Consider the following 22,408-nt stretch of genomic DNA (forward strand, 5'->3'; position numbering starts at 1 on the left):
CCCGGGGTGTTACAGAAGGCCCCTCAAAGGCCCTCCACCTCTAGGCCCCCGCCCCTGGCCCAGGACTCCGGGACCTGCACTTGGTCGTCCCACATTGCTTTTTATTTATTTACTTATTTGGCTGCACCGGGTCTTAGTTGCGGCACGCAGGCTCTAGTTCCCTGACCGGGGATCGAACCCGGGCCCCGCCCCCACCCCCACCCCCCCCCGCATTGGGAGCGCGGAGTCTTAACCGCTGGACCACCAGCAAATCCCTCTATTTCTTAATTAAGGAAACTAAGCTCCTCCCTTTTGTAAGGAAACTAAGCTCCTCCCTTTTGTAAGGAAACGGGGAAGGATCGCCCGGGTCGTCAGAGCTGGACACCCAGGCTCGGGGCTGCCGATGCAGAGGGAGGTGGCACAGCTAGATCAGGCCTGGAAGCGGCCGGTGGGGACGTCAGGACCCCCAGCTGTCTTCCCGCGCAGTTCCTCCTCCTAGAAGCCGCTGCAGATCCCAGGCCTGAGGGGTGAGGGAGGCATCCCTCGGCTCAGCTGGAAAATGACTCCCTCAGGGCAAGGCAGCCTCCCGACCTCAGTGCCGCCTCCGCGGTGGAGGGAGGAACCCTGGGCTCCGTCTCCCCAAAGGTTCGGGTCAGGACACCACCCTCCGACCTGCGGAGCAGGTCGTGGGGTCCCCAGGGTCGGGTCAAGCGCCCACGTGGGAGTGGGAGTTGGGGTCCACAGCTCACTTCTGGTCGTGCGGGGATTGAGGAGGGGTCCTGGGTCGGGTTCTGTCCCGGCGCGCCGGGAGTGCCCGGGGCGGGGTCTGTGCCGGGGGCGGGGTCTGTGCCGGGGGCGGGGTCTGTGCCGGGGGCGGGGTCTGTGCCGGGGGCGGGGCCCGGCGCGCGGGCAGCTTATTTCCGCCGGACGCGCGGGCTCCGGGCGGATGGAGGCGGCGCGGAGGTCGAGGCTGAGCTTGAGCCGCCGGAGGCCGCCCTCGGGGGTCGGGTGAGGCCGGGGCTGGGGTCAGCGGGGGGAATGGGGAGCCTAGTGTCCCCGGCCCAGCAGTGGCCGGGTGTCACGTCCCCACGTGCTTCCCCGAGCCCGCCTCGGTCCTGCCCCGCCCCCCAGCTCTTCCCGCCCGACCCCCAACCGCAGAATTCTCACCTCCCCACGCCGAGTTGCACACCTGTCCCCCCTCGCTGAGTCCTCCCTCCTGTGCCCTCCCCCGCGGCTGAGTTCTCACCGCCCTGCCCCGCCGCCCCAGGTCCCCGAGCAACCCCCCCGCTTCCCCTCCGGACGGCGGCGAGTGTGCGCGGCCGTGGGCTGAGCTGCTGCGCGCCGCGAGTGCGGACCTGAACGTGGACGGCGAGCCGCCGCCGCTGCCCGCGTTCCCCGGCCAGGTGCGTGTGCAGTGGTCCCCGGGTGGCCCCGGGTCTCGGGCTGGGGCGGGGCGGGGCGGGCGCGGTCCGACGACCCCGTCTTGTAGGAGCCCAGGCGCAGCCCTGAGCGCGCACCCCCGGAAAGCTTCACAGTGGGAACCGAGACCTTCTCCTGGACGCCCTTCCCGCCGGCCCCGCGGCGAGGCGGGGACCCGAGCCACTCCGACCGGGTGCTCCGCGAGTTCCTGGGGTGCACGGGGTCCTCCGCCTGGTCCCTCCAACGACACCCCGCGCCCGAGCCCCGCGGGACCTCCAGCGCCGAGGAGCAGCCGTCCGTGGAGGGGTCGCCGACACTGCAGAGCTGCCCCATGTGCCAGGCCGACTTCTCCCCCAGGTGAGCGGTCCCCCAGGGCCTTCCCTCCCCTCTGCTGCCACCCGGTGGCCCGTTCCCTGTTTGGAAACCACAGGCAGTTTCAGAAGGCATGGGTAACTGAGCTCCACTTTGGCATTCTAAAGTGATATTTCACGCAGAAAAAGTTGGCAAAGCACAGAGACGGTGCTTTTCAGCCAGAGGGCACAGGGGTGCAGGTCTGGGGGTCTGCTTGCTGGTCCACGGGCCTGGGGCCCTGCTGACAGGCTGCAGTCTCCTGGACGGGGCCCCTGGGACTCTGCAGCACGAGGGCAGGGAGGCTCTGGCTCTAACCGGGTCCACCCTGACATCCGGGAACCGGGTGGTGACTGGCATCCCCGGGTGGACTGCTTCCAGAGCCAGTCCAGGCTGTGGGTCACTGAGCAGTTTTTTGTTACAGCCCCTCGGGCACCTTCCCCCGTGGGTGGATTGCCAGTGTTAAAAACAAGCCTTCAATTCTGTGTCCAGAGACGCTTTTTTCTTTTTAAAAGTCCAACGTATATTTTTATACCTTTTTAAAAGTAAGGGTGATGGAATTGGACTTTGCTAAGAAGTCCCAACTGCCCATCTTGTGGGCCCCGTGTCATAAAGCTAAGGACACAGGTGTGGCGGGCATGGGGGTCAGGACGGCGGGAAGGAGCTTGGTCGGATGAAGGGGGTGGACGGCCGGTTTCGGTAGCTGGACGTGCTCTGCGTGTCCTGTGCCCTGCAGAGTGGGTTCAGTTACGTGCCTTGTCCCTGGTTTTCCGGAAGTAAAACCAGCCCTGGGGGGTGAAGGGAGTGGCTTGTAGAACTAGCAGCTGATGACAGACAAAAATCATCAAACCAGTGATCAAAACTTGTGGCACCAAAATGCACAGGTCTGCAGGCAAATATCCGGGCTCCTCCAGTGGTGACACTGGACTGGACAGCTCGGGGTGCGGGGTGGAGTGCGGGGAGGCAGCTGTCCGCAGGGGGGCCTGTGGGCGAGGCCCCCCAGCCGGCACGGGTCCGGCACGGCAGGGGTGCAGCGGGTGTGGCAGCCACACCGAGATGCCCGTGCTCCTCGTAGCGCTGGAGAATTTTTCCCAGACCCGGTGTCTCACCGAACATGTCTCTTGCCTGTGCTGATGCTTCAAGGACAGTTGTGGGCTGCAAACACCAGCTCCCTCAACAGTTGTTTTTGTCTTTTAACATTTATTTACTTATTTTTGGCTGCATCGGGTCTTAGTTGTGGCACGTGGGAGTTTTCGTTGCAGTGCGCGGGCTTAGTTGCCTGGCAGCATGTGGGACCATAGTTCCCCAACCGGGGCTCGAACCCGTGTCCCCAGCATTGGAAGAAGGATTCTTAACCACTGCGCCACCAGGGAAGTCGTCCCCGCCACCCCGCCTCCCGGTCCTGATGAAGCCATAAACGCTTTTTAAAACATGAAGTCCTCTTGATTCGTACCCGTCGAAAGAAACCCAGGGACGGAAGTACCATCGGAGCCCTGGAAGGAAATTCGTCTTCTTGGCAGCAGACATGCAGCCCAGCCTCTCCGTCCTGGTCTAGGGGTGACTTTTGTTCTCAGATTACTTGTTTTTCTACACAGTCTAAAAAAGGACTCCTAGGGTTTCCCTGGTGGCGCAGTGGTTGAGAATCTGCCTGCCGATGCAGGGGACACGGGTTCGTGCCCCGGTCCGGGAAGATCCCACGTGCCGCGGAGCGGCTGGGCCCGTGAGCCGTGGCCGCTGAGCCTGTGCGTCTGGAGCCTGTGCTCCGCAATGGGAGAGGCCACAGCAGTGAGAGGCCCGTGTACCGCAATAAATCAATAAATAAAAATAAATAAATAAATAAATAAAAATTAAAAAGGACTCCTAGATATGTTAGAAAGAAAGTTCCAGTCTGAGCTCTTTAAGCAGTTAGATTGAGGCTGGGCAGAGAGTGCTTCGGGATTGCAGAGTAGGTGTCGGCGCAGTTGGGTCCGGGCCTCCGTGTGTCTGGAATGCTTCTACCACGTTCTTCCCTTTGATTAAGGAGAGAGCAGGCCCTTGCCAGGCCACACCCCGAGCCTGCAGGGTGACAGTGGAAACCCACCCCCCCCCGCCCCTGGGGCGAGGGGACAGGTCAGGCTGTTAGGGGGCAGAAACGGGACTGTTTTGGGGCAGAGATGGAAGGCCTGCCGCCCCTCGGAGCAGAGGGGTGGGCTGCTGGTCTGCAGGAGGTGCGGGCGGCCTGGGCGCTGTGGGCAGCAGCGAGACCCTGCTCGTCTTTCTCAGAGCCTCGCGCTTTCCGCGTCACTCCGAACCGTTTGTCCTCTGAGCTTCTTCTCTCACCTGAGCGCCGTCATGTACTGCGTGTGTGTGAAAGCCCCTCCGGGTCCGTGAGCTCGGGGCTGGTTCGGGAGATTGGCTCCCACCCGCCACCCGACGTGAGGACGGGAAACCAGACAGGCACCATGTCTGCGTGATAGCCCGTGGGGTCTCACGCGCTCCGAGGCCCCGGGAGGGTCGGAGCAGAGCCCCCTCCTGTGCTGGGTCTCCCGTCCACGCACCGGGCGTGAGTGGGAGACAGAGGCAGAAGCTCAGTGTGCGAGGTGGACCCGCCACGAGGCTCCTGTTGGGGGTGTGAGGGGATCCCAGACCGTGCCCCCCCCCCCCCCCGAGGGACCGTGCCGGGCAGCCCCCGGACGAGGTGACCTGGTCCAGATCTTAGGGTCTTCTGGTGGCCTCGGAGGGGCTGCTTCCCAGGACGGGCCGAGGGGCCTCTAGGGACTCGAGGAGACACTGGCCGGGGGCCTCAGATCCCTAGGCGGCAGCAGCAGCCACCCGACAGGCAAGGGCTCCCGCGAGCAGCACCGGCCGCCGTGCGCGTGCATCGGGCAGAGGCCGTGGCCCTCGGGCTCGCCGAGCCGCGCGATGAAAGGAGGTCGCTTCAGGCGCGGCTCCGGGACGTAGTGGTGCAGGGAAGGGCCTGTCCACTCTGGCCAGGTGATAAGCCTGGTCTGCTGAACGCCTGCCTCTGCCGCCCTCTGGGCACCGTGGCTGCGAGCCGACCGTCCACGGGCCACCAGCACGCGGGGGACGGTCATTCCCGGCCTCTCCTTGATGGCATCAGACGGGGTCAGGGATGGGAGGTGCCCGCTGTGACCCGCGTCCACTCTCCCCTCCCCCACCCAATACCGAGGGCCTGGCCCCTGGGCCTCGGAGCCCCACTAAGTCCTCTTCTGCAGAGGAGCCGAGTCCCTGAGCGAAGAAGACAAATGTCAGGTCCGAGGCACACACCCCCGTCATAGGGACCCCCTCCTAGGCGCCAGCGCTGACGCCTTCTCTCTTCTGGTTGCCAAGCGGGTAGCTTTAGAAAGGAGGGAGGGGACGCGTGGGGCGTGTTGGTGTGGACACGCCTGGTGGGCTTGTCTGACTGAGGAGACAGAGCCCCGCCCTCCACCTGGGGGCCCCGTGTCTGGCCCTTTACTCGGGGCTTTCCCACCAGGGTGCCCCCTCGGTCTCAGACGCAGGTGCCAGGTGAGCCTGGGAACGGGCATCCGACAAGCCTTCTGGGCGCCCTGGGGACCTTGGGCCCAGGAGCAGGGTTTGGAACGGCCCTTTCTGGTTGGGGGGCCCCCTCCTCGGTTCCGCCAGCCAAGGGCACCGTCCCCGGTTTCTCTCCAGCTACTCTTTGCTGCGTGGCGAGCACGCGGGAAGGGCATGAAAGCGGGTGACACGTGCTCTGGCGGGGGCGCCCTCCCTGCCCGTGACCCTTTCCTCTCCTCGCAGGCTGACCCAGCTGGACGTGGAGAGCCACCTGGCCCGGTGCCTGGAGGAGAGCACGGGCGACGCGGTGTGGTGAGCAGCCCGGCCCACGGCTTCCCCGCCGCCGGCCGGGCCACCTCCCCTCCGCCCTGCGCCCCCCACGCTGTGTATGGAGGCGCGTCAGTGTGAGGTGCTCACGTCCCATCTCTTCGTGTTGAGGCCGGAACGTGGGCCCCTGTTGCGCTTCTGGCTGATGCTGAGCAGCGTGATGACTGACGTGGACGAGGCCACGCAGCGCAGAGCAGCCCCAGGCAGGCGACACAGACAGCGTCAGCAGCAGCACTTCGGGCGTCTGTACCCAAGTTGGCACAAGGACGGACGCTTTGCTCCCCCCTCCGACTCGGCTCACGCTTCACGGCCGTGTCTCGACCCCCGGGGGAACCTGCGTCTCCGCGGCTGGGGGTCACTGCCGGCAGGGGAGGCACTGTCACCAGTGCCGGTCACTGCCCGCAGGGGCTCAGAGCGGCTCCCCTCAAGTCGGGGATTCACGGGGAGGCACCGGCTGCCTGCCGTCACCTTGCGTGAGCTGCGTCTCGTTCACGCGCTCGGCGCCCGTGGGAAGCAGGGCCAGAGGGCCTGTGCAGGTAGCTTTCCTTCCGGTGCGGTTGGCCCACAGCCTCTGGAAGAGCCTCGTCTCCAGCACAGCCACAGCGGCTGCAGCACTGGCAGGAGGGAGGGGGTAGGATGCGGAAGTCTAAGGTTAACTCCCAGAAGTTGGTATTTTCCTTTCAAAAAGGGCTTCAGACGAGCCATGAAAAGACACAGAGGAAGCCTCAATGCACGTTTCTCAGTGAAAGACGCCAATGTGACAAGGCTACACGTTGTGTGATTCCAGCTCTAGGACGTTCTGGGACAGGCAAAAGCCATGGAGACGGTAAAAAGGTCAGGGGTCGCCAGGGGCTGGTGGGGAGGGGGCATAAATAGGCAGAGCACAGAGGATTCTTAGGGCGGGAAAATACTCTGAACTACAAGGGTGGATACGCAATACACGGATCAAGCCTGGGTCCAAACCCACAGAATGTACCGCTCCCAGGTGACGCTCCCAGGTGACGCGGCAGAGCAGGTTCTTCCTTTGTAGCAAATGCACCCTCCACGGGGATGCTGGGAGAGGGAGGCGGCGGGGCGGGGGTGGGGGCACATGGGAACTCTCTGTACCTTACCATCACTTTTGCTGTGAACCTGCAACTGCTCTGAAAAATAAAATCGGTTTTTAAAAAATGGCTTCAGAAGCCTTTGCTCCTGGAGACGCCTACTTTTAACGAAAACGACAACAGCACGCAGTCGTTAACGTCTTTAATAATGTGCAAGACACGAGCGGGTGTGGCCTTGGTGGGCACCCCCTCTGCAGAAGGAAAGCCAAGGCCACGTGCTCCGCCATTCACTGTACAAAACCACAGGGACGCGTTCACCTCTTTACAGTTCTGACGGCACCAGTTTCCAAGAACCGTATCAAAAGGACACGCCATATTGTGACTGGAGCCGCTGGAAAATGTTTATGATTTGTTTCCAAACCCCACCTCAGCACACCCTTCACCTTCTTTTATAAAAGCAAGTGACTGCGCAAAATCTGCCCCCACGAGGAGCACAGGTCACGCGCATGCCTGGTACACGAGCAACCGCACTGGTGACCGGGAAGGTATTTGGCAACACCGCAACCTTGATATAAATGCCTTAAGTTTGAACAGATCCGTGGCCCCTGTGCTGTCTGAGCAAAGACGTCACCATACCCGATGCAGCATGCGACCCCTGTTGGGAGGAAGGGGGCTCCTGAGGTCATCTGTGACCCTGTCCTGGGCACAGCGGGGTCTCCCTCCCCAGGCGACCTCACATGCGGCTCCAGGACGACATCACCGCGGGGCTGCCACGCCCCTCAGGCCCAGGCAGCTCTGACTCTGCTCCGTGGTCCCTCATTTCCGTCTCTGGAGGTGGGTCCTTCTGGTCACAACTGGGGGGCTGGTTGGAACAAGTCTCCACGTTCCATGGACACTGCTCTGCCACCGGGGCCAGGGGCCTTGGGGAGGCTGGCGTGTCTGCGGAGGGTCACGGTGAGGCAGCGGCTTCTCTGTTATCCTTTTCTTACCGTGATCCGCCCGAGGCCGCAGACACATGCAGAGAAGCAAGGCCTAGGGTTGTGTGGCGATGTGGGACATCCGGGGACTGCTGTCCCCGAGGGTGGACAAGGCCCCTGCCCCCCCCCGCCCCCAACACACACACTCGGCCTGTCCCTGAGCCACACCTGACAACATTTCAGGGACTTACAAACCCACGATTTACCTCTTTTTAGAAAACCTTGGGTTTGGCTTTTCACTTAAGAGGGTGGCCGAGTGACACGTGCCCCCTTTGCAGATTATGGGAAGTAGGGGTGAGCCGTGCCCAGAGATGCATGTGTGAGGGTATTCTAGATTTACTGTTTCACTTTAAGGCTAGGACCCATCATACATATATCTTTTTAAAACTTCTAATTCTGAGCGTCATTATTCCTGATAAAAATATTTTCCAAAAATCTGATACATAACACGAGACATCATGTAGGCACTGCTTAGTGTTTCCAGAAATATATTTTGTGCGGATTTAGTTTTCAATTTTTTGTTTTTTGGTCTACGGGTGCTTTGGTGAGCCGTGTTTTAGAACCTCTATGATCCAATTTTCCTGGTCAGTCTAATGCCTGGGTTGGGACCAGCGGTGCCCACCTGGTGAAGGGGGGACCTGGGCGTCAGACCACAGGGGCTACTGACATGCTCGGTATGAAAATACTTGTTAAATATTAACAACAGGAACTTACCAGGATTTAGAAAATGTTCCGAATTTGTAAAAATGCTCCATTGCAGTGGATCCCCGCAGGCACTTACGCTCCCGTCCCCGGTGGGGCCGTGCCTGCGACGCCGGGGCGGGTGCCACCCGCGAAAAAAAGGCATCAGAGGGAAGCTTCAACATCATCGGGACACTTTATTCCTCAGGACGTTACAGGCTAACTCTCCCGGCGGCGCAGGTCAGTTCTGTTTCTGTGGAAAGTGTGCACCTTCGAAGTCGGGGACACTTTCTCCCTCGGACACGGGCACCGCGGCCTCCGCGGCGCAGGCACAAGAAGCAAGTTCCTCCGGTGCAGGCGGCGCGGGCCGGATGGAGGGGCTGTTCTGCCCGGGCCGCCAGCGCCCAGCCCGGCATGCATGCGCGGTGGTCGGGGACAGGCCCGCACCGTCTGCCCGCGTCCACGGGCGCCTCACGCGGACTCCTCGGCGGACAGGAGCAGCGGGTGGGTGTATTCAAACCCTTCAAACTCCGACTGGTCAATCCTCTTGAGGACGTCCCTGCGGGCACCGGACAGGGCAGGCTCGACAGGCCCGCGCGAGACCCTGGCCCGCAGCTCGAGACGCCCCGCCCCCCACGCGAGACCCGCCCACGTCCCCGCCCCCGCCGCTCGGCTCGCCCCGCCCACGTCCCCGCCCCCGCCGCTCAGGACGCCCCGCCCGTGCGGCAGGTCTTACTCGTCGTCCGGGGTCAGCTGCACCGGCTCGCTGGTGAACTGCGTGTCGAAGTTGTCCAGGCCGTAGTCGTCCGTTATCTGCGGCTGGAAGGGCGGCAGGGCCTGCTTCTTCCCCAGCTGCAAGAAGACACGCGGTCAGACCCGCGCGCGCCGGCTCAGCGCCCGCTTGGAGTTCCCACAGACACAAACCACGGAATCGAACAGGAAGAGACCGCCTTTAAATATGCCTCATGTTTAAAGACCGACTGTTTTTCTCTTAAAAGTCCAGCAGGAAAATTTTCCAAAGTCATAAAAACCCTACTTGAGCTGAAAAATGCCGGCACCGCAGGCCGCGCGGGACGTACCTGGGATGGAGCGCAAGGTCCGACGACCCACGCGGGACCCCACGCCATCTGGGGTCTGCGCCCCCCTCAGCAGCCCCACCACTTAAACCAAAGGAGGCTGGTTTGGGGAAGTTTCTTCCTTTCTTAATCTGGGAAACCAGGTCATAACGGAGCTGGGACTTGGCAGGGACACCCCTGCCCACAATGGAACCCCTTCTCCCAAAAAAGCCTTAAGTGGCCATTTCTATGTTCGTTTTTTTAAAATACGTAAATTTATTTTTGGCTGTGTTGGGTCTTTGTTGCTGCGCGCAGGCTTTCTCTAGTTGTGGCAAGCAGGGGCTACTCGTTGCGGTGCGCGGGCTTCAGTAGTTGTGGCACGTGGGCTCAGTAGTCATGGCTCGCGGGCTCTAGAGCGCACGCTCAGTAGCTGTGGCGCACGGGCTTAGTTGCTCTGCGGCATGTGGGATCTTCCCGGACCAGGACCCGAACCCGGGTCCCCTGCATTGGCAGGCGGGTTCTTAACCACTGCGCCACCAGGGAAGCCCTCTATATATTTATAATCCCAGTGGGATACACGGCAGTAAAACGCTTGTCAGGCGGGAAATGGGGCGTCTCAGAACCCAGACTCTGCTTCCTACTCGACATTTAGGAGGATGAGACACGCTCATGCCTGGAGAGGCCGAGTCGCGCGCTGGCGCAGAGCAACTCAGCGCCGCAGGGCTCACAGTGAGGGCGGAGGACGGCGAGGATGGAGCGGGCCCCCACGTTCACACGTTCGCTGACGTAACCCCCACCCCCACCCCCCGCCCAGGTGTGCGCTGCACACTTGTGCTGGGCCAGAGGCGCTCCTAAGAACTCAGATGGAGCTATGAGAGATAAGGTCCTGCCCCGTGGGGTCTGCTCCCGCCCACATAAGTCACGTGTGAGTCGGCAGCCAGCCCTCCAGCCCGGACCCCTCAGCTCTCAAGGCCCGGAGCAGCCTGATTCAGGAAAAGGGTGACCTAAGCCTTTGGGGACTGGCTGCCCACTTCCCTTGGAGGGTCTGAGTGAGCGCCGAGCCTGGAAACCTCCACCTGGGTGGGGCCTCCACGGGACCCCATCCAAGATGTGGAACTGTCCCAAGGCCCCATGTGGGGAGAGAGCGACAGCCGAGTCAAAAATAACCCCCCAGCCCACCTCAGCTCACACCCGCTCTTTGCACTGTGGGACCCAGAGCCATCAGGAACTCCAGTTATGGCAAGAGAAACAAACTGGGCCTGGAATGTTGAAACACGTTCCATAAGTTTTGGGGACTTGGGAAGGACGAACACAGGTTCTGCTGGTGACGTTGGTGCATGAAATGAGGATGTCACAGAAGTAGATGAATCCTTCCCAGTAACGCCCAAGTGTCAGGGCTGAGGCCAGCACACCTGCCAGGGCCCCAGCAGCATCCATGGCCAGGCCACCGGGAAGAGGAACGCCTGTCTCTGTCACCCAGGGGATGCAGGAGCACAGGGAACGGGCCGGCCCACAGGCAGAGCGGGGTCACCAGTGTTTGTGTGCGCACATGTGTCTGCACACCCGTGGACACGCTGCAGTCACAAGGCCCCGGCAGCTGGCAGCGTTGGGCCACACCCTGGGCACTGTTATGGGGACACAAGGCCTTCCCTTCTTCCCTGACTTTCTCTCATGTGCAAGTTTCCATATATTCTTCTGTATGTATGAAATACGCTCTGGTAAAAAGTGAAAAAAGGGGGCATTTCTTACGCGATTTTCCCTACCTCAGGTCTCAGGCTGCTTTAAAAAGATTTAAATAGCAAGAGTCAGAACAGACCACGAGGCAAGCACAGCTGGGTGCTGGCCTGGGGTCCTCTGAGCCCACCCCCTCCCCTACCCCCGTCCCTGCTCTGGGGGCCAAGGCTGCCTCAGTCCGTGGCACGCCCCCCACCGGAGTGTCCCACACACAATGTCACCTCCTCTTCCCTCAGTCAAAAGCAGTGGACAAGGGACTTCCCTGCTGGTGCTGTTGATAAGACTCCGCCCTCCAAGTGCAGGGGGCCCAGGTTTGATCCCCGGTCAGGGAACTAGATCCCACACGCACGCCGCAACTAAGAGTTTGCATGCCACAACTAAGGACCCCACAAGCTGCAACTAAGGAGCTGGCAAGCCACAACTAAGGAGCCCACCCCCGTAAAACTAAGACCCATCGCAACCAAATAAAAAAAAAAACCAAACAAAACCCCAAAACAACAAACAGTGGACGAGAACAGCGCCACCGAGTGATGTCCTGTGCACCCCACCACTTAGCCCTGCGGCGTGACGGGAAAGAGGCGGCTGGAAGAGGACGGGGGTGAGGGGTGGCGGCTCTGGTTCTGAGGAGATGGCCTGAAAAAGGTGAGGGAGGGGTGGAGGTCGGGGAGGGGCACGGCCGTGCAAAGACAGGAGCGGCCCTGGTATGTCGGGCGTCGAGGGGATCCCGAAGCCCCAGTGGAGGAGGCCGTTGCTGCTAGCGGCCAGGCGGGACGCAGGGGACCCGCCCGGATGAGGGTGGCTCAGACCCAGGTGGCCGCAGTGGGGGTGGGAGAAGGTCCACTGCAGGGGGGAGGGGCCACGGTGCACCGGGGTGTCCTGTTGGAACTAGCTAGCCGGCCGAGTGGAAACGTCCGGGAGCTGAATCAACTCAGGCGGATGGCAGCGGTCACAGACCGGGCACCCCGCCACGGGACCCCCGGCATGGCACGGACGCCCAGGCAAGGCTGCTCCCAGGACCTTCAAGAAGCAGCCCCCGCCCCCAGGGGCTTGTCGGGCCCCCTCCTTGTTCACGCGAGTTTCCAGATGGCTCCCCGCCCATTTCCATCCATCCCAGCCCCCTCATCCCACCCCCCTCGAGGGCCGCCCACCACACGGGGCGGGGGGGTGGTATCAGATTCCGCGCTGCTTTACCAGGTCCCAGTCTATACTACGGAAGAAAGCGTGAGACTTGATGTCGGAAAATCCAGTCTGCGGCCGGCAGCCGAGCCTCTCCTTAGGGTCCTGGGGGTCAGAGTTCAAACGAGGACAGGTCAGCACAGAGCAAGGCAGCCCCGGATTCCCGTGCCCAGCAGGGGAAGGGGCCTGCCCTCCCCGGGACTTGGAGACCCTTAGCAGACCACCCGCAGCCCGCCCAGCACCCAGGTGAAGGCCGGACGTTCCCTTCACGAGAAACGCTTCCTCCCAACAGGTTAAGCTCGTCCGGGGAGCTCCTCTTTGGCATCATTTCTGTCGTTACATTTTGTCCAGCGTGAACAAGCATCCATAGGACGTTCAAGGAAGGACGCAGAGTCACCCCCACACCCGACACTAAAAATGCCAGCCAGCTGGCGGACCGTGGCGCCAGTGACTGAGAAAGGGCCGCAGCCGTGGCTGGCTCGGCCGCCACGGTGGCCACAGGCGTACCTTGTTCAAAAATCCTTTCAACACGTGGGAGGCCTTGACCGAGAGGAACCGGGGGATCCGGATGGGCTTCTCCAGGATGACTGCAACGACCGGAGCGGGAGGTGAGAGGCAGCGCCTCCCCCGTGCCCGGGCCCCGCCCACCACGCCAGCTCTGCCCAGCGGCCAGGGAGCCGGCGGCCTGCAGGGCGCTGGGAACCCTTTCTGAGCAGGAGGCCCCGTCCTACACCCCAGCAGGGTCTCGAGGCCTCAGAGGGCCCTAGTGCCCACGGGCACGTGTGCCCACGATCACGTACGAACCAGCGGCGGCTCAGCTGGCCCTGCGTCCCCACGTCCGCGGGTGCCAGAGGGCACCGCGGGGACAGCCTCGGTCCTGAGCCCCAGCATCCCGGGGCTGTCAACTCTGGCCCGGGGCCCAGATGGCGAGGCGCCGTGGCTGGAAGGGGGCAGCACTGTGGCTGAGCACAGCCGCTGCCCGGGACTCTGATGTGCACGCCCGGCGTGGGCGGAAGGGAGTTTGCGCCAAATCAGGACAGATTCTCTTTCCCGCGGGCGTGGAAGTGCCGCGTCCCCGCCAGCCGCGGCCGTTCCCACACCCACGGTCCGGGTTTTGCTCCCTGAGAGCCGGTCGTGGACGGGTGGCCCCACCTAGTCTGTGGCAGCCGCGGGGACCAGCCCGGGGACCTGCACCTCTGAAAGGGGAAAACCCGCAGGCTGTGGAGGCAGCTGGACGCACGGCCCGCGCACCTTGGAAAAGGTAGTCCTCGGTGTTCATGTCGGGGTTGTCGGTGATGATGTCGAAGGGGGAGCGGCCAGCCATCATCTCGAACATCAGGACGCCCAGCGCCCACCAGTCCACGCTGAACCCTGGGGGAGAGCGCGGGCCTGTCAGGCCGGGCCTCTCCGGTTGTGCCGTCCCGTCACGGGGCGACAGTCATGACGGTCTGCGTTTCCTGGACCACAGCTGAGGATGCGTGTCCCCAGCGTCTCCCAGGCGGCCTGGCCTCCCCTCTGTCCGTGTCCCCGGGACGCTCAGCTCCTCCTTACTAGCTGCAAAGCTGTCTTCACATCAAGGCAGTCCACGGACGGCCAGCTGCTCCCAGGCTCTGCAGCTGTCCACCTCTGTCACACAGGGGATCCCCGTCCCGGGCCGGGTTCTAGACTCCCTGCCCTGGGCCACAGCTGCCATCTGTCCTCCTCTGGCTACTAAGTGACTTCAATCCTATCAGCCTCCTGGGTGCCCAGGTATCTGAGGGTGCGAGAACCTGCCCACGCTGCCTGCCCGCCCCACTTTTAACAGCAAAGGAAAATGTGCGGAGATATTTGATGCTATATTTGTGATGTGAAAACAGCAGAACCCGAGCAAGGGGTGGACAAGCTCCAGTGTCCACGGGGCCGTGTGCGGCTCTAGTGGCTCCGGGGAACGCCCTCCGGCAGGCGGCACCCACTGACTCGGGACAGCCGCCTCGGCCCTGTCTTTGCTTTGTCTTCTCCTCCCCAAGCCCTTCGGGCTCCTCGACCGGAGGGATCCTGTCCAGTGACCTCGCCAGGGGACACTCGGGTGGACGCAGAGGACAACAGCTGGGGACTGAGGCCAGTCAGTGGCCTGGGGCTGGGACGAGGTAAGGGTGTGCGTTTTAGTGTAACCTGGTTAGGAAGGCCCCTCTCCCCGGCTGCTAGGCCAGGGCCCCGGAGCCCCTGGTTGGGACCCCCGGAGGGGTCGGCCCCCGGCAGGCCCACCCCCCTCCCTCTCTGCTCTGCGGCCGAGCCCGCAGGGGGAGGAGACCCCCCCGGGCTCGGTGGCGCTCTCCCGCCCCCCGGGCCCGGCGCCCCGGCGCCCCGCGCACCGTACTCCTCTCCCCGCAGGATCTCCGGGGCGATGTAGTTCGGGGTCCCGCAGAAAGTGCTCGTCGTGTCGCCAGGGCCCAGGCCTTCCTGCAGGGGTGAAGCCAGTTACCGGGAGGGAGGGGCCCACCAGACACACCCCCACCGGCGAGAGAACCAACAGCGGACCGGCGACGCGGGGGTGGCCGGAGCCCGGCAGCCAGGACGAGACGGAGCGGGCGCTGGGGTGCCCGGGACCCCCAGAGGCGGGCGGGGGCGGCGGGCCGGGAGCCCACCTTGCACATGCCGTAGTCCGTCAGCTTGATGTGGCCGTCAGCGTCGAGGAGAACGTTGTCCAGCTTCAGGTCCCGATAAATAATCCCTCTCTCGTGTAGGAAGTTGAGCGCGATACAGATCTCAGCAGCGTAGAACCTGGAGGCGGGGGGACACCCGTCATCAGCAGAGAGAACCCAACCGGGAACCGGGACGGGGGCCCAAGCAGACAGACGTCCCGCATCCTCCGCCGAAGAGCGCGTGGGCCGACGGGACGGGGCGGGGCACGCAGCGTCCTAGAGGTCAGGGAGACGCAAACCGAACCCGCCAGCAGACATCACCTCGCGCCCACCAGGACAGCCACTATCCAAACCCCCCAGACGGAAAAGAGCAAGTGCTGGCGAGGATGTGGAGAAACCGGAGCCCTTGTGCACTGCTGGAGGGAACGTGAAATGGTGCGGCTGCCGTGGAAAACGGTACGGAGGTTCCTCAAAAAAAATTAAGAATTAGAATTACCACGTGACCCAGCAATACTACTTCTGCGTATATATCCAAAAGAATTGAAAACAGGGACTTGAATGGGTATTTGTACCCCCGTGTTCACAGCAGCACTATTCACTGCAGCTAAAACGCAGAAGCAACCCAAGTGTCCATTGTCAGATGATGGATAAACAAAATGTGGTCCATTCACACAATGCAGTAATATTCAGCCTTGAAAAGGGAGGAGATTCTGACACCTGCTCCAGCGTGGGTGGACCTTGAGAACACGATGCCAAGTGAAATAAGCCAGGCACGAAAGGACACATCCTACGTGATCCCGCTTCTACGAGGTCCCTGGAGGCGATTCATAGAGACAGAATGTAGGAGGGTGGCGGCCGGGGCTGGGGGAGGGGTGGGGGGGTGAGCGTCTCATGGGGCCAGAGCGTCGGTTTGGGAAGGTGAGAAAGTTCTGGAGAGGATGGTGGTGATGGTTGTACAACACCATGAATGTGCTTAACGCCACCGAGCTGTGCACTTATAAATGGCTGAGATCGCAATTTTATATTATGTGTGTTTTACCACAATTAGAAAAAGAGGACGTGAGCGTGTGGGGCTCGCTGTTCTCGACTGATGACCCGCCTCCCCCCAAAAAGGATCCATGGTGACTCATAATACCGCGTGGAATTATTTTCCAGTGAGGAAATGAGGAAAAGAGAAAAATATGGAAAACAGGAAAGACCTACGTACGGGGTGGAAATAAACGCCCCACCCGCCCGTGAGGCCAAGGCTGCGTGGCGGTGATGGGGTCAGTGTCCCTGAGAGTCATTTAAAAAGAAACGGAGCTTGTCTTCCTCTTGCAGGCAGGCCCCTGCTGTACGTCCGTGCAGGTGGTGGGGAGCGGCCTTGCCGTCCGGGTGGCTAAGCTGACAGTCGGGACGTCCACCCCGTTTCAGAAACAGGGCAAAGCACACACAGCGCTCCGGCGGGTCGGCCACTCCCAGGACCCTCCCGGCTCTGGCCTGGCCCCTGGCAGGAGGCAGTGACCCCCCTGTGCCCCTTCCCAAGTCCACTTCCCTGCTCCCGACCTGCTAGGCCCCCCCGGCCCCCGGCTGCACCCACCTGGCGTGCTCCTCGGGCAGCTTCCTCTGCCTCTGCATGTGGAACATGAGGTCACCCCCGTTGACGTACTCGATGACCAGGAACAAGCTGCGGAGCACATGGCGGGGAGGCCAGGGTCACAGGCGCAGCCGGGACCCCCCGGGGTCCCCCTCTCTGGCCGGTCACCCTCCTGAGAGGCCCAGGGAAGGTGGTGACCGGGACTGCCCGCCCGCTCGGGGTCAGCGGGAAGCCGCTCTGACCCCGATGCAGTAAAACTCGGGAGAGAGACTCTTGTTCACCACTCGCTGCATCCAACACAGTTATTTGTTCTCCCAGGGGTGCCAGGCCTGCCTTTGGTTAAAAAAGGTAAAAATAAGGCAGGGCTGGTGGCCGCAGAAGGCCTCCCCCGGGAGCAGAAGCCCGGATGGTGGGGGGATGGGGAGGGGCCCCGGGGGAGGGGCCGGGGCCGGAGGGACCAGCCTGCAGGCCGAGGGGCCCGGCTCGGCAGGAGACGCCGGAAGGGCAGGCGCACAGACCAGGTGACGCGAATGACCCTGGGGTCTGGATGCACCCCAGGGAGGGGGAGGAGGTGCCCAGGTGAGAGCACAGGTGCGCTGGCCAGGAGGGCCCGAGGCAGAGGCCACAAGATTGCCAGTGGTCTGGGCAGCCAGGAGGGGAAGCAGTGGGTGGGACCCGGGTGGGACCCTCCCCGAACGGTAGGTCCCAAGGGAGAGGGTCAGGCTCGCTGACCTGGCCACAGGAAGTCGGCGATGCCAGCTGCCCTCCAGGAGGGGGGTTGGGGGCAGCGGGGTCGGGGCCGCCGGCGGGAGGATCCCTGTGATTGACAGATCCGTCCTCTGGATGCAGGCAGGGCCCTTCAAGTCTCCAAACAATTTACCATTTACCATGTGGTTTCTTTTCTGATAAGATCCTTCTCGCATTTAATAAGGCTCCATTTTCAAAATTAAATTCACACACGATTTTCCAGAAATACCCTGCTGAGGGCAGCTCGTGGATTTTTAGGTCAACGGCTCCTCTGGGGCGCTTCTGGAGAGCTGGGAGCACAGACGGAGGGGAGCAAACCCGCCGGCCCCCCAGCCTGTCTGCATCCCTGATTCAGTGATGACGTCCTTTAACGCGGGGCAAGTGAACGAGCTGCAAATCGCCTTCCAAGTCTCTGATTACATGTTTAGACTAGAAACAACTCCTAAATACATAAATAGCAGAAATGGAGACAAAAGCCTGATCACTGGGGTGGGTAGCCAGAGCCTTCCCTGTCATCCTGGAGAAAACCCAGCTCCTCTGTGGGGGCAGGGCGGCTCCCCTGCCTCCAAAGGATGCTCTCGGAAAGGGTCCAGGAACCCTGGCCCTGACACGGGTCCACCCGTTTTGCAGACAGACTGTACTCACGCATATTGTGCCCATGGCCGCTTTCACACTCCAACAGAGGTGAGAGACGGAAAAAGCTTGCCGACCCGCTACAAACAGCAAGGACAAACGACAGCTGTACAGCCCCCGCTGACCGTCGGGCACCATTCCAACACACGTGCACGTCTAACCCTGGCAGCTACCCTGAGGGAAGTGCTATGCAGGTCCTCGACCCCTGGGGAGAGGCCTAAGACCACACGGTTTAAAAAAAAAGCATTCACTAACAACTCTGTGACATCAAAGCACTGGACAGTATTTGCCACCAGGACCCGGAATCATGCAGCCCCAGGAGGTGCGTTTACCCCAACGTGGGTGCTCCCCAGGAAACGGATGTGGCCGCCCACACAGGGACAGAAAGCAACGCCATTCCAGAGAAAAGAAAGAAATACGCCAATGCTAGAGACAGACACCAGCACGGTGGCTTGGGGAGCAGAGGAATTTAAGGGGACATTTAAGAACCCAGAGAAGAAGAAGCAATGGTAGTTTCCTTTCTGTATCCAGGGGAAAGCCCGTCAAGGGAGTCTCAAGAGAAGCCACGTCTCTACGTGGGGACACGGGGACACGTTCAGCTGGTCTGTGGCTGTCACCTGGGGCCCCGGGGCTCAGGTAACTTGCCGATCAAGGAATTTATTTGATTTGTAAAACTGATCAGCTACAAGAACAGAGCAGGATGGGTTTTTTTTCTTAAAGCAACTGTATATCTGAAGATCTTTTTCGTTCTACAAATAAATCTTAATACTACTTCCAACATTTCACTTTTTCTTTTTCCTTTTTAATTTTTACAGGAGTATACTGGATTTACAATGTTGTGTTAGTTTCAGGTGTACTACTTTCAACGTTTCTTTGGAGCAAAACCCCACCAGAGCCGTCAGGGGCTGATTCACTCTGATGACAATGCTTTGTGTGACTCAGACGAGCTGGCTGCTACGACAAAATGTCCCGATGTCTATGGCCAAGCGCAGCTGAAGGCCGTCTCTGGGCTTCACGCCCGGGGCTCTGCCGTGGCGCAGGCAGAGTTTGCACGTGTGTGATGCCAGGATGGGAAAGAAGCCACTCCTGGGGCCGAGACAGCAGCTTACGTTTCCTCGGTACTTAACAAAATCTGCAAAATATAGTAAAACCTCGCAAAACAGGATTCATCAAGAGCTGGAGACAGAAAGGGGAGTAAACACCACAGTCAACTCACAGGCTGGGACCAGGGCAGGAGTAGAGGCCAGAGGCCGGCCCTATCTGCCTGACCCCTATCACCCGAGGAAAACCTGGGACGCGGGGCCTGTGCGACGGCTGAGGGCGCCAGGGGCAGGGGAAGAGGGGACCGTGGCCCCGTCTGCACGGGAGATGCTCTCCTCAGCTCGAGGATGAGTCAGGCCCCCCACCTCCCCACGGCCCCCGTGGGGTAAAGCACCAGCCCCGGGCCTCGCTGGTGGCGCAGTGGTTGAGAGTCCGCCCGCCAATGCAGGGGACGCGGGTTCGTGCCCCGGTCCGGGAAGATCCCACATGCCGTGTGCGCCACAACTACTGAGCCCACGTGCCACAACTACTGAGCCTGTGTGCCACAACTACTGAAGCCCGTGCACCTAGAGCCCGTGCTCCGCAACAAGAGAAGCCACCGCAATGAGAAGCCCGCGCACCGCAAGGAAGAGCAGCCCCCGCTCGCCGCAAGTAGAGAAAGCCCGCCTGCAGCAACGAAGACCCAGCGCAGCCAAAAATAAATAAACAAATGTATATATATAGAAAAACACCAGTCCCATACCTCGCTCAGAGGGGACACCGATGGCATGGGACAGTGTGCTGAGATCAAGAGGTAATGCCACATGGACTCTAGCAGCTGGCTGCATCTGGCCCCCCACCCATGTCTGCCAATAAAGCTTTATCGGAACACTCACTGTCTTTGTCTGAACCCCAGTGAGTAGCTGTCACAGAGACCATATGGCCCTCAAAGGTGAAAATACTTACTATCTGGTCTTTTGAGAAAAAGCGTCGACCACTGGTGTAAAAAATAACAAGAACAGCAGCTTTTACAGCCCTCACAAAATGTCAGGCACTATTCCAAGCACATCTGTGTATAAAACTTAACCTGAGAACCGTGCGGTAGGTTCTAGGAGTTTCCTTGTTTTACAGACGGGGACACTGAGGCACTCGGAGGTGAAATAACTTTCCCAGGATCACAGAGTTACTGTCTAATAAGATCTGATACCGGGTGACTTGGATGAATCCAGAAGCCAAGCCTGGAGCCCCACCTCCAGTTACAGACCCCCCATCACAGGTGTGGCTGCCCCCCAGTGGAGCTCAGGGACAGAAGAAAGGAAAAGAGGAAGCAGACAAGCACCTGGGCTCCCGACAATGAACGACAGACAGGAAAGGAGGCTGAGGGCCAAAGGGAGCATCTCAGGAGAGACCACCCTCATTCCCGAATGAAAACACAAATCAGAAACGCAAGGCAGGGCTTCCCTGGCGGCGCAGTGGTGGAGAGTCCGCCTGCCGAGGCAGGGGACGCGGGTTCGTGCCCCGGTCCGGAAAGATCCCACGTGCCGCGGAGAGGCTGGGCCCGTGAGCCATGGCCGCCGAGCCTGCGCATCCAGAGCCTGAGCTCCGCAACGGGAGAGGCCACAGCAGTGAGAGGCCCGCGTACAGCAAAAAAAGAAAAGAAAAGAAAAGAAAAGAAATGCAAGGCAAGCCCTAGGACAGACATGGTCAGAACCAAGAACCAAACCCCTGACTCAGAAGGACGCTCACGGTGAGCACGCAAACCAAACAGAGCCCATGGCTCTGGGCCAGCTGCCAACAGAAAAGGGAAGCTGGCAACTCCAGGCCCAGAGGAACCTCCTCTCGGAGCGGGCGGATGAACAGCTTGTCTCCACCTCCCCGTGGACGACGAGTGCTGGACGGACACACCACCAAGCACCCGCCTGCATTCAGGGCAAGGGGCCCTGGCTAAGGCTGGCTCAAGCGCCTGTGCTCTCACATGCGAAGGACACACGGAACGTGAACTCCAGCCCTTCCCAGACTCGGGAGTCATGCCTCGTTATGAAGCCGAGCAAAGCAGGGGAGACCAAAACAGCGAGGCAGCTACAGAAGGACCAGCGTGAGGGTGGCACGCCTAAAAAATATAAAAACTACAGCAGACGCAATTGGGTGGTGGAGAGAGAGAAGCTGCCCTCTGAAACACCCTAGGCCCCGGCAGATTCAGGGAATCCTGCCAAGAGGTCATTTCAATGAGACTCAGAATGTTCCAGAGAGTAAAAAAATAAGGAAATGCAAAAATCTAATAAAGATTGTGTAAGGGGAACTATAGATGGATCAGAAAACATCAGTGAAAAACTCCTAAATATCAACATCAACAATATCAACATCAATGAAAAACTCCTAAATAAGATCAGAAAACTGAATTCAAGGGCTTCCCTGGTGGCGCAGTGGTTGAGAATCCGCCTGCCGATGCAGGAGACACGGGTTTGTGCCCCGGTCCGGGAAGATCCCACATGCCGCGGAGCAACTAAGCCTGTGAGCCATGGCCGCTAGGCCTGCACATCCGGAGCCTGTGCTCCGCAACGGGAGAGGCCACAACAGTGAGAGGCCCGCATACCGCAAAAAAAAAAAAAAAAAAAAAGAAAACTGAATTCAAAAGCACATTAACAGAATTGTACACTAAGACCAGGCATGTGCTTCCCCAGGAATTCAAGGAGAGTTCAACCCTGGGAAATATGTTATAATGATACAATTCATCATTTTAGGAGGCCCCAAGGAGTAAAAATCGTAACAATCACCTCAATAAATGGTGAGAAGACCTCTGGAAAAATTCCATATTCCTTCTTGACAATAAAATAAAAAGAGGTGTAAACTTCCTTCAGACAAACTGTAACTCCATGACGGTTATTGGCGTGTCTGTAACCTCCCCACTGCTGGGTCTGGGAGTCTTTGAGCTGCGTTTCTGAGGCTCTGGGGGAGATGGGATGATGGGGTCCAGGAGTCCGTAGGGGGTGATCCTGTTCCCCGAAGCCAGACAGGGGCAGCACCTCCTTAGCCTCCAGCCTCGTCAGATGGGGCCCCTGTGGACCCAGAACTCAGGGCGATGGCCGCGGATGGAGACCCTGGTCCCTGCTGCGCCCCCCCTCCCCCAATGCCCCCGGGCCCCTTGCTGTAGCAAACGCCAACACATTTGACTGGAATGCCAGCGCGGTCGGGTCCCGCGTTCCTGACACCCCACTGGCCCACAGCAGCTGGCGCTGGGCTCTCAGCGCCAACACCGGATGTGTTCCCTTGGGGTCAGGAAGGGGACAGGTTTGCCCACGACCACCAGTCCCCAAACGCGGTAGGTACTGGCTGATGTCATCAGAGATAGAAATGAACAGGGGCACGAATTGGGAAGGAGGGCGTAACAGCATCGTCTTGCAGATGTTATCACTGCACATCCGGAAACCCAAGAAAACCACCTGAAATTTACTGGAGAAAGAGAGTCATGAGGCAAAGGGCCCGAAATCAATGTGCAGAAACCACATTACGTTGCCTGTCGCTTTACTGGAAGAAAAGACCTACCTCATAGTAGAAA

The 22,408-nt window shown here is 60.5% G+C and overlaps 2 protein-coding genes across 5 annotated transcripts in view; one reads left to right on the forward strand and one right to left on the reverse strand.

Annotated features, from left to right (window-relative positions):
• The first annotated feature begins 500 nt into the window (after positions 1-500).
• FAAP20 (FA core complex associated protein 20) lies at positions 501-7,225 on the forward strand. 2 transcript variants are annotated; one of them, XM_067019036.1, is made up of 4 exons: positions 501-624; positions 1,247-1,382; positions 1,469-1,755; positions 5,506-7,225. In XM_067019036.1, exons 1-4 carry the CDS (start codon positions 539-541, stop codon positions 5,576-5,578), a joined length of 582 nt encoding a protein of 193 aa, XP_066875137.1. In that variant the 5' UTR covers positions 501-538; the 3' UTR covers positions 5,579-7,225. The 2 variants fall into 2 exon arrangements, with proteins under 2 accessions (XP_066875137.1, XP_066875146.1); XM_067019045.1 differs by lacking the exon at positions 501-624 and adding an exon at positions 864-987.
• Positions 7,226-8,467: 1,242 nt separating this feature from the next.
• Positions 8,468-22,408, reverse strand: part of PRKCZ (protein kinase C zeta) — a 99,618-nt gene continuing 85,677 nt past the window's right edge. For all 3 annotated transcript variants that reach the window (XM_059064943.2, XM_067019030.1, XM_067019024.1), the window contains 8 exons: positions 16,456-16,542; positions 14,880-15,015; positions 14,607-14,694; positions 13,507-13,626; positions 12,763-12,842; positions 12,271-12,360; positions 9,027-9,142; positions 8,468-8,849 (listed from right to left, as the gene is read on the reverse strand). In XM_059064943.2, coding sequence (XP_058920926.1) covers positions 8,762-8,849; positions 9,027-9,142; positions 12,271-12,360; positions 12,763-12,842; positions 13,507-13,626; positions 14,607-14,694; positions 14,880-15,015; positions 16,456-16,542 — 805 coding nt within the window. In that variant the 3' untranslated portion in view covers positions 8,468-8,761. The remainder of the gene's footprint in view (positions 8,850-9,026; positions 9,143-12,270; positions 12,361-12,762; positions 12,843-13,506; positions 13,627-14,606; positions 14,695-14,879; positions 15,016-16,455; positions 16,543-22,408) is intronic.

The sequence above is a fragment of the Kogia breviceps genome, chromosome 1 (assembly GCF_026419965.1).
Source record: "Kogia breviceps isolate mKogBre1 chromosome 1, mKogBre1 haplotype 1, whole genome shotgun sequence".
Lineage (NCBI taxonomy): Eukaryota > Metazoa > Chordata > Mammalia > Artiodactyla > Physeteridae > Kogia > Kogia breviceps.

What these genes read in the sequence shown, in the direction of transcription:
- FAAP20 (XM_067019036.1), top strand. Translation starts at nt 539, where the DNA reads ATGACTCCCTCAGGGCAAGGCAGCCTCCCGACCTCAGTGCCGCCTCCG. An exon ending in TGGGCTCCGTCTCCCCAAAG is followed by an intron (nt 625 to 1,246) that starts GTTCGGGTCAGG and finishes CCGCCGCCCCAG; the next exon opens with GTCCCCGAGCAACCCCCCCG. An exon ending in CAGGCCGACTTCTCCCCCAG is followed by an intron (nt 1,756 to 5,505) that starts GTGAGCGGTCCC and finishes CTCTCCTCGCAG; the next exon opens with GCTGACCCAGCTGGACGTGG.